The 11,001-nt window shown below is 41.9% G+C and overlaps 2 protein-coding genes across 2 annotated transcripts; one reads left to right on the forward strand and one right to left on the reverse strand.

The window, feature by feature from the left end:
• Nucleotides 1-207: 207 nt before the first annotated feature.
• Nucleotides 208-1,638, reverse strand: LOC141562385 (E3 ubiquitin-protein ligase TRIM21-like). The gene has a single exon (XM_074302426.1). It carries the CDS (start codon nucleotides 1,636-1,638, stop codon nucleotides 208-210), a length of 1,431 nt encoding a protein of 476 aa, XP_074158527.1.
• A 5,553-nt stretch (nucleotides 1,639-7,191) lies between these two features.
• On the forward strand, nucleotides 7,192-10,702 carry LOC141562386 (tripartite motif-containing protein 51-like). Its single transcript, XM_074302427.1, has 2 exons — nucleotides 7,192-8,177; nucleotides 10,543-10,702. Exons 1-2 carry the CDS (start codon nucleotides 7,192-7,194, stop codon nucleotides 10,700-10,702), a joined length of 1,146 nt encoding a protein of 381 aa, XP_074158528.1.
• Nucleotides 10,703-11,001: the final 299 nt, after the last annotated feature.

Here is an 11,001-nt window from a genome sequence, read left to right on the forward strand (position 1 = left end):
TGTGTTGTTATTTTTTTTTTAACTGCTGAAAAAGAATTGCTATGTTTTGAAATTTCATAAGCAGAATCCACTGCCAATCAGAAGGCACAACATACTTGGGAAGATTCCTCTGCAGCTTGCAGGGTGAAAGGCAAGCCATCTACAAGTTGGTGATGCTCCTTGTCTTGCAGGGGAAGTTTGGAAATGGAAAAACACCAGCCGGGGAGCCTAGTGGTGGGCTGAGAATTCCTCCTTGTTGGAATGCTCAGAGAGATGATAGCAGCAAGAACAAAGATGAGAATCCAGTGCACAGAGAGTCATGGGAGCAGGCTTTGTTCCTGGAAGTGGGGGGCCAGGAGAAAACATGGGTCTAACAGGGGCTACAAATGAAATATCAGGTAACTGATAAATAAGAGAACTCTGCAGAACATTGTAAAAGGCCAGAGTGCCAGTACGGTATTCTAGGTAGAGTCCTACCCTGGGAATAGGGCTTTTCAGTCTGTGGTCCAGCGATCCAGGGTAGGATTGCAAAAAGTAATCCTCTTCCTTCCTGACACATCTCAGAAAGAACACAGAGGGACAATGGGTCTTGCTGCCACCACTTTGTCTCTTCAAGCAGGGGGTGTGGATCCCCAGCATCCACTGAGGTAATCCTGTCACATCCACCTCCCAGTATCGTCTCCCTGAGTTGAAGGCCTGCTCAGCAAGGACCATATGAAGATGCCCATCATCATCAGGGTGGGTGTCCACCGGCCAGCCTTCTCCAGCTCTTACACTCCTCAGATCCTCAGCCACAATCAGGCAAGGACTGGCTGATGCAGGATCCAACCTGATGTGCACTCTGAAGCGGTTGAGCATCTCTATCATGCCAGGGACGGGACACACTCTGAGCTCCGGGATGAGCGCCTTGGCCCTTTGGGACAACACTGACTCGCTCCTTTCCAGCAACTGCTTGACATCCCGGAGCAGATCCACATTGGCTTGGCCCTCTGCTTCCTGGAGATCTAGCATGAGGTCCTGAAGGGTTCTCATTTGCTGGGAAAGTCTGTCCTTCTCACTTCTTTCTTCTTCCTCAATCCTAGCAAAAGGGCATTCCTTGAATAAGTGCAGGTTGTACATTTTGTAGTATTCTTCTGTAATCATCTTGTGCCAGTTCACAAGAGGTCTGGGACTAGCAAGAAGTTTCTTTGCTTCCTCAAAGTGCTTCTCCAAGCAACTTTGAAGGTGCTGCAGCTTCTTCCTGACATTGGGAGCAGCTTCTTCTACAGGACAGTGCCTGTGAGCCCCGTGCTCTGGGGTTTGGCAACATCTGACACAGAGCAATGTCTGGTCGTCTTCACAGAAGAACTCCAAGACTTGCTGGTGAGTGGCACAGCGCCTCTGTCCTTCAGCACTCTGCAACAGCTGGGAGCTGAGCTGTTTCCCCAGTTCAGTCAGCTCTAGCAGGCGCCCATTGATACATAAAGGTGATTCTCTGACCTGAGACACTTGCCTGCATTCAGGGCAAGAGAAAGCTGTAGCTGCTGAGCTTGGGAGACATGCTCGGCAAAAGCTGTGCCCACACCCGATGGTGACTGGCTCACAGAAGTACTTCCAACAGATGGGACACGTGATCTGGTTCTGCAATTGCTGCAGCATTTCCACAGCAGCAGCAGCCATTCTCCTCTCTCCACTTGCTTCTGTTCTGCAGCAGCTGAGATGAAGAGCCTTCACTTCTATTCAAAGCAGTGCTTCTGAGCAGAAGAAGGCTCTCCTTTTATAGCAGGTAGCCCCACCCCTCTAGAGCCTCCCTAGCAAGGTGTGAATTCCCCTGTCCCAGAATTCTGAAGTTCTACTTGTTAACTCTTCCCAGTTGACAGAGCCCTGAGGACCTCAGAGTTCACACTTTTAGTTGACTCCTTTGTATGGATGGATTTCACCATCCTGATGGTTCCCCTATTTTTTAGGAAGAAGCCTCTGAAAACAGGGAGCTTCAGATCAATGAATTTTACAATGTGATTTGTGCAGGAGCCCCATGTAAACACAAGGATCCAAAAGTACCTTCTCTCCTTTACCCTGCCATACCCAATCACTTCCAAGTCTCTCCAAGAATCTTCTGCATCTCTCCCTTCAGTCCAGTTATGGAGAATCACAGAATGTGAGATGAGAAATCCTCCTCCATGGTCATTTAGTGCAAGGAACCCATGTTCATGATTAGGGCCATCTCTGTGATCCCCATGTGTGATGCCCATGGCTAAAACACACTGTCAAATCAATATAATGGAAGCCAAAATACAAACAAGGATCAAGAGGAAAAGAATAGAACAGTTCTTTAATGTTCTTAATCAGTATATCCAAGTGCAAATTTTTGGAAAGAGTTGTCTACTTCATGAAGTTGTCTGCTTCTGGAAAGCATTTCTTCATAGGAATTCTTCCCTAGGGGACTGTCTTTGAGCATCATCCCAAAACTGTCCAGTTTGATCTAATTAACTCTGAAATATATCTAGGCAAATCAGCCATACAGTATCCTTACGGCCTTATTTTTAGGATAGATTTGCAGACACATTTATACCAGTAGATATGGTTTTCCAGATGCCAAGAGACTTTATTGCTGAATAAATCTTCTAGAAATATATCCTTGTAGAAATTTAAAAGGATCTTAAGAAAATCTAATCACGTTGACTGTTCTGCCACCTGAAAGATAAAATTACTAATGTAAACAAAGGTTGGATCTTCTAAGTATATCGATTTCTTAAGCAACAAGCTTAAGCCTCAATCTCCAAAACAAGAGAAGATAGACTTTTATAAATTAAAAGCAATTAATCAAACAAAATCAATTAATTAAGAAAAGAATTCAATATTAGGTGATCAGATTTCTAATGTAAGGACAGATTAGGGCCTGTCCAAGTTGTAAGGATGAGAGAAAGCAATGCAATTCCCTTAATTCATATGAAGAGGTGTCCTACTCCCAAATATCTATATTTAATCAAAGAACATGGAAAGAATAACTGATTCATCAGTAAGTTTCAGGTTTCAGATAAGATATATGGGTTGTTTGAGGTATGCAATTGTGAGAAATCTCCCTTCATCAATCTTTGGATCTAACTAGGGTTCTGGGCAGCATAGTCTAGGTTCTTACTTACAGGTCTCCAAACTGCAAGTAGGCATAGTCCTGTTTCCTGGTTTGACAATAGGATAAACAATATTATGGAAATTTAAACATTTCACAAGCCTTTTTGACAGTAAAAAAAAGATGATATCGTTCATTTTCAACCATTCTTCTGTGGGCAGTAAGGGTTCATGAAGAATATTCTTTATTTATTTGATTACACTTGGAAAGAGCTTTTAGCCATGCCCCTGATCTCTTTCTCAGGCATTTCCTTTTTTACTCTAATCAGCCCCCACATAAAATATCTGCATATGAGTAAATGACTTCCTGACTTCTTAACCAACAGTTACTTTTCTAGTCTTTGGAATTCTTAGACTGCCTCATTTCTTCTGACCTTCCTCTTCCCAGCATATAGATAAATTCTGGTAGTCAGTTAGGGGAGTGATATAATTAGCTAGTGATATAGTAATAAATACCTATAGACCTTGACCTTTCCAATTTGTCTCTCTCCCCTTCAATTAATCCCGAAGAGAAGAAAGAATTACCCTGAGCAGGGATGAAGGGACTTTTTTCAAAAAGAAGAGAGTTTTCTAAGGTTATATGGATGGCATATAGTAGGCATTGGGTGTACCTTAATTACTTATATTTTGACTGCAACTTTCTTTCCCCTGGGATTACTAAATCCTGAGGTGTGGCTTATGTTTTTCCTATTTTTGGAAGGAGGAACATGATGACTGAATCCTCACTTTTATATTCTATCTGGCACCTAAGAAATCTCTCTTGAGTATTGCTTTCATTTGGTTTTCATCCTTCATAACTGAATAAAAATTGTTTTTTAATAGCCCTTTGGTGTATCAAACAAACATCGTGGTCAGATGCTCTATTGATTCCAACTCACAAGTAGCACAACATTTGTGTTCCTGCAGGCTCTGCTTATTGCTCAGAATAAACTTCAGCCTAATGAAGCTCCATGGGTGCTCCATCAGAAGCCTGATTAAATAATACATAGAAACAGACTACAAGACAGAGAAGTTGATGAATCTCCCTGAGTTTTATTGTTCCCCTTTCATTCTTTATTCACTTACCCCTTGGAGTTCGATCTCAACATTGCATCTGGACCTGGCACAAGGTTCTACTTTATGAAATATTAGACAAATAGTCATTCTCTATCATTCTCAGAGCCCAGTAAACAGAAATACTGAAGACTACACTTTCAACAGGAAGGTTTTGTTCGTGTCCTAGAACTGGTATGAAAAAAAGCTTAGATTCATGGTCAAAGGGACTATCCCCATTTCAATAAACAAAGGTTGGCATGAGAAATCAAGTGAGATTTTTCCCGGGGAGCTTATCAAAATTCAGGTAACACACCATGGCCAGCAAATGACAAAGAAAAAGTTTAGAAACTTAGGAATTATATTACAACAATACATATTACGTGTTTAAGACCGCCTTTGGCAAAGGTAAGGCAACCCTGATTGGTAGCTAGTTTGACTTTCAGATACAGATAATGAAGCCATACTGTCATTTAAGGGATGTTTACTGCTTTATAGGCTTCCTTTGTAAGGTTCTCTTGGTTCAGTTTTCTTGGGGTCTCTGGGAGCAGCCTTTGTTTCAGTTCAGTAATCACCAGAAGAGTAGCCAAGAGTTAAAGTCCAAATCTTTTATTTCCTCTTTGCCTGATGCTGGGCAGCTTTCTGAAGAGCCTTTCAGTGTGGCCTTGCTTTTAGTGGGGAAAGTGCATGAGGCCAGGCCAGCCACCAGGAAATTGAAGTTCAAATTGAATTTGTCCCCTTGGTTCTGAGAGCTTCTTTCTAGTGTGCTTGTTTGTCCTCAGTGGTTCTCAGTCCCTACTTATATGCTCTACACTGAGTATAAACCAATCATTTTATCACTATCATTTTTCCTAGGAAGTATTTCATATTTTCTTCTATTTTTTTTTTGTTTGTTTCACTGATTCTTGAAGTCTTGAGTGATTCATTTCCATTTGTTCACTAAATACAGTAAAAATTAGAGTATTCTTTTCTTCATTTATTTTTTTACCTCCTTTTGCAATTGGACAATTAAATTTTTTTGTTCATTGCATTCTGTTTTCATTTTTTCTATTCCTTCTTGCAATGGTCTCATTTCATTTCACCATTTTTCTTCTAATTCTCTTTTAAGATCCTTTATGCTATCTTCAAAGAAAGTTTTGTGAAATGGCAATCAGCTTGTATCTCTCTTTAGGGCTTCTTCTGGACTTGCTTTGCCTTTAGGAACCTCAGGATTTGAGGGCTGTTTTTCTCTCTCCATAAAAGCTGTCTAGGTTTGAGTTCTTTTTTGTTTTTTATTCATTGTTTTAAAGGCTTGAGGTGTGTTCAATGCAAGGGAGGGACAGCTGCCCTGGGGCAGTTCTGCTGATTGATTTCCAGTAATGGTGACTAGGTCTGGGGTTCTTCATGGAATCAATGATTTACTATTTGTCTTTTACAAAAGGCAAATCTGCCAAACCATCTGGTAGCAACCAGGACAGAGTGGCCTAAGGAGGCTCACACAAGATCCCCAGGTTCGTGGAAGCTACAACACTTTGACTCTCCACTCCAGCTTCTTGCCCTGGTCTCCCCATACTATGCTCTGGGTTTGGCAGACTCTCCCCCTGCCAGATTGAAACAGACCTGTTCTGAAATTCTTCCAAGGTATCTTCTTCTTCTAGAAATGTGTTGTACTACAAATATTTGTGGATCCTTTGACTTCAAAACCAGTTTAGAGGCTTCATCTGGGGTAGGTTTGAGAGAAGGTTAGAGGAGGTTACAGAGAATTGTGTCTGCTCTCCTCCATCTTAGCTCCACCCCCTACCATGTCCTTTCCACAAAACTGGAATCCTTCCTTCTTTTTTTACAAGGCACTCTCAATCATTAAAGCCTCCTTGTTCCTCATTTCTAGAGAAATGTCTCTCCACTTTCAAGAAAGAATGTGAAGATTTCAAAAAAAAAATCATGCTTGTGGCAAAGTAGAGCTCCTCCTCTCTGTCCCATATATTCCCAGATGTTAATAGCAGCCCTCACAACACTTGGATAATTTAAACAACTTAAACAACATATAGAGAGATCATCTAATACCTGACCAAATGGAGCAATAAGTGGAATGGAAAAAAAGCACTAGCCATCCCAATGCTGTAGCCTTCATTGGAGTCCTCATTTTTAAAATCAATAGAATTCAATTCAGTTAACACTTTTAGACACCTATCATTTCACCGGCATCATGGAAGATATTAGAAGACAAAAGATAAACAAATCAGACCCTGTCCTCTAGGTGCACCATTTGTGAAGGAAAGGTAGGATTAGGGAAAGGAAATTAATTTTCCAGATAAGTTGTTGACACTTTAATGTCTTGTTCTACTAATTTAAAATGATAAACGAAAAAATTCAATTAATGTGCTTTGTATGTTGAACTGTTTATAAAAAAGGTAGTCTGTTGTTTAAAATAAGAAGCAAATCAGTTTTTCTGTTACACTTTTTTAGACAGTTTTAATCCTCAGGTTGCTTGTGGAAGGTTAATTGACAACTGTGGAAAGAATGGAATAAGGAGGAAGAAGACACTTAACTGAGAGAAAAATGCAATAGAGAAGAAGTAATAAGTATGCCACTGTCGATGCAACAGAGAAGGAATACCCCTTCTTGGATCCTGGAGATGGCCCTCATCATGGCTGTGGGCTCCTTGACCTAAATGGCCATGCAGATCCATTTTTAATCTTAAATTCTGTGACTTTCCAAAAGTAGATTGAAGGGAGAAATGCACAGGACTTTTGGAGTTTCTTAGAACTGATTGGGTAAGGCTGGGTAAGGGAAAGAAAGCTCTTCCTTACAGACAGCCACAAAGCTGAAGGATGGTGAAATCCAAACATTCAAAGGAGCCAACTAAAAGTGTGAACTCTGAGGTCCTCAGGGCTCTGTAAACTGGGAAGAGTTCTCAGGTAGAACTTCAGAATTCTGGGACAGGGGAATTCACACCTTCCAGGGAGGCTCTAGAGGGGTGGGGCTACCTGCTATAAAAGGAGAGCCTTCTTCTGCTCAGAAGCACTGCTTTGAATAGAAGTGAAGGCTCTTCATCTCAGCTGCTGCAGAACAGAAGCAAGTAGAGAGAAGAGAATGGCTGCTGCTGCTGTGGAAATGCTGCAACAATTGCAGAACCAGATCACGTGTCCCATCTGTTGGAAGTACTTCTGTGAGCCAGTCACCATCGGGTGTGGGCACAGCTTTTGCCGAGCATGTCTCCCAAGCACAGCAGTTACAGCTTTCTCTTGCCCTGAATGCAGGCAAGTGTCTCAGGTCAGAGGCTTCCCATTAGTCAATGGGAGCCTAGCAGAGCTGACTAAACTGGGCACACAGCTCAGCTCCCAGCTGTTTCAGAGTACTGGAGGACAGAGGCGCTGTGCCATTCACAAAGAAGTCTTGGAGTTCTTTTGTGAAGACGACCAGACCGTGCTCTGTCTAAGATGTTGTCAAGCCCCAGAGCATGGGGCTCACAGGCACTGTCCTGTAGAAGAAGCTGTGTCCAATTGCAGGAAGAAGATCCAGCACCTGCAAAGATGCTTGCAGAAGTACTTTAAGGAAACTAAGAAACTTCTTGTTAAGGAAAAGAAATCTGTTATTGACTGGGAGAAGATGATCAGCAGAGAATACCGGGAATGGGATTCCCTCATGCGGGATGAGTTATATCATTATCTGGAAAGGATGGATCAAGAAAAAAAGAACAAGAAGGAGAGACTATCCCAGGAAAGCAGCACCCTTCAGGACCTCATGCTAGATCTACAGGAAGCAGACTCCCAACCCAATGTGGATCTGCTCCGGGATGTCAAGGAGTTGCTGGAAAGGAGCAAGTCAGCATTGTCCCAAAGGGCCAAGGCACTCATCCCAGAGGTGAGAGTGTGTCCTATCTTTGGCATGATAGAGATCCTCAACCAATTCAGAGTGGACCTCAGGTTGGATCCTGCATCAGCCAGTCCTTGCCTGATTGTGGCTGAGGATCTGAAGAGTGTAAGAGCTGGAGAAGGCTGGCAGGTGGACACCCACCCTGGTGATGACTCTGATCTTCACATGGTCCTTGCTGAGCAGGCCTTCTCCTCAGGCATACAGTACTGGGAGGTGGATGTGACACAGCTGCCTCAGTGGACACTGGGGATTCATACAACTTACTTGAGGATAAAAAGTCCCGGGAGAATAATTAAATATGCCTCTGTCTTTTTCCTGAGATGTGTCAAGAAGGAAGATGGACACTATTTGCAATCTTATCCTGGATCACTGAACCACAAACTGAAAAATCCTATTCCCAGGATTGGAGTATACTTGGAATACAAATTTGGCACTCTGGCCTTTTACAATGTTCTGCAGAGTTCTCTTATTTATCAGTTACCTGATATTTCATTTGTAGCCCCTGTTACACCCATGTTTTCTCCTGGCCCCCCACTTCCAGGAACAAAGCCTGCTCCCATGACTCTCTGTGCACTGGATTCTCATCTTTGTTCTTGCTGCTATTCGTCTCTCTGAGCATTCCAACAAGGAGGAATTCTCAGCCCACCACTAGGCTCCCCAGCTGGTGTTTTTCCATTTCCAAACTTCCCCTGCAAGACAAGGAGCATCACCAACTTGTAGATGGCTTACCTTTCACCCTGCAAGCTGAAGAGGACTCTTCCCAAGTATGTTGTGCCTTCTGATTGGCAGTGGATTCTGCTTATGATATTTCAAAACATAGTAATTCTTTTTCAGTAGTTAAAAAAAAATAACAACACACGAGGACTGTGGCTTTGATAGTCTTCCTAGAATTTATCAAATTTCTTCAAAAGCCATTGATTTCAAGCCATTCCACTCCTATGTCACTTGAATTACTGTTAACTTATCTTTAACTCCATTCAATAAAAAGGTGAAATGAATTCTAGCTTTTGGTGTGATTCTTTGTATCTTTCTTGTTGTGCATTTCTTTCCTTTGTGTCAAGCTCTTTGTTGCCTCATTTGGGGTTTTCTTGGCAAAGTTATTTGTTACAATTAATTTAACTTTCTAGAATCTAGCCATTCTGGAGAGCAATTTGGAACTATGCCCAAAAAGTTATCAAACTGTGCATACCCTTTGACCCAGCATTGTTGTTACTGGGCTCATATGCTAAAGAAATACTAAAGTGCGGAAAGGGACCTGTATGTGCCAAAGTGTTTGTGGCAGCTCTTTTTGTTGTAGCTAGAAACTGGAAGATGAATGGATGTCTATCAATTGGAGAATGGTTGGGTAAATTATGGTATATGAGGTTTATGGAATATTATTGCTCTGTAAGAAATGGACAGCAGGAGGAATACAGGGAGGCTTGGAGAGAATTACAATAAGAAACTTTTTTTTTTTTTTTAATAATAAAAATCTTCACTTAGGCATGCTTCCTTTCGATTCGACCCCTTCCAACTCAAGGTGAAAATTTGGCTAGTCCAGTATAAGATGTGAATTCCATTCAATATAAGAATTCCCAGGACCACCTGTTTGCCATAACTTTTTTCTATTACTTCTGTCATTCACTATCTGGTGACTGCATTAGCAGTGAGTACCATGGAGTTCTTACTTCTGGGAAAGTGACTGCCACAGCCGAGTTTGTTCTTTGTTTTGAACTTTTCAGCATAGGACAAACACAGAATGACAGAGTGGAAAGGTCCCCTCTATAGATATTAATTAGTCCATCCTAACTGGGAGTGACCCCTGTTGCAGAATCAATACATCTTAACATTTCTTGATTATTTGAAAGAATTATTAGAATTACGTGAACCACATTGAGTTTATTCTGTGACTCAGTTCTGGATGGAGCTCAGTTCCTTTTCTGTTTAATGAGGGACCTAATTCCATTTTCTGTCTACTAAGAAAAAAATGGTTCAGTTTTTGGGGATTGTGAGAAAGCTTAGTTGCATTGTTTGAACCTAGTCCCCTGAGGTTAGGAAGTTGGACCACCTCTACTAAATCAAGGAATTGTCACTTTCCCCTCTCTCCCTCCCAACTTTGGAAGTCCCTTATCTCTATCCTGTTTTATGTCTTCTTCCTTGTTTGCTGGGGCCCCATGCTGAAGCCCTATACCCTAAACAAACATCCTGCTTACTCAACAAAGCATGGGAACATCCTACCTCGGTCATAAAGACCCAGATACTAACAATAAACCATTCTTTCTTAAATATCCTGCCATAGGATAATACAAGATCCGCCACAGATGTTTCCTAACTAGCAAAAATTCCCCTAGTCACGTAGTCACAGAATTGTTTTTTCAAACCTATACTCTGGAAACATATAAAAACCTTGTATTTTCCCTCTAAAAAACGAGCGTTTCTGCATAACACAGAATCGTCTCCGCCTCTTTCTTTTCTTCACCCATTCCCAGGTTGTAGCCTTACCTAGCATTTTGCTTACAGGTTGGCACGGGGCTTCAGACCCCCCTAGTTCTAGACCCGCAGGTCGGGTCAATTGGCGCCCTCGAACAGGGACCTGAAGATTCGTGGCAGCCCGACAGATCAGCGAGGAGAAGGAACGTACCCGTCTGGCCAGACCCCCTGCTTCAGCAACCAGAAGACTACGAACGGTGAGTATGCTATCTGTCGCAATCATGGGTTCCCCAACTCTCTAAAGAACAAGCTTTCATAAAAGATCTTAAAAGAAAGCTTTAGAGAAAGAGGCTTAAAAGTTAAGAGAGTTCTGTGTCTGTCTGTGTATGTTTGTCTGCTTTGAATTTTTTGTTCTGTGTTAAAAGTTAGCAAGCTCATAAGAGATAAGAATTCAGCCTCTGTGTTACAGGCTTAGAAAAATAACAGGCTGAATTGTGGAAATTGGAATTCATTCAGAATAGTAATTCTTTCAGAGTGGTCTTAAATCATGGAATATCTAGGCATTCCCTGTGAAGGCAGAGAAATGCATTAAAATGGGCTTTGAAGTTTAGAGAAGCT

The sequence above is a fragment of the Sminthopsis crassicaudata genome, chromosome 3 (assembly GCF_048593235.1).
Source record: "Sminthopsis crassicaudata isolate SCR6 chromosome 3, ASM4859323v1, whole genome shotgun sequence".
In the NCBI taxonomy this organism is placed as follows: domain Eukaryota; kingdom Metazoa; phylum Chordata; class Mammalia; order Dasyuromorphia; family Dasyuridae; genus Sminthopsis; species Sminthopsis crassicaudata.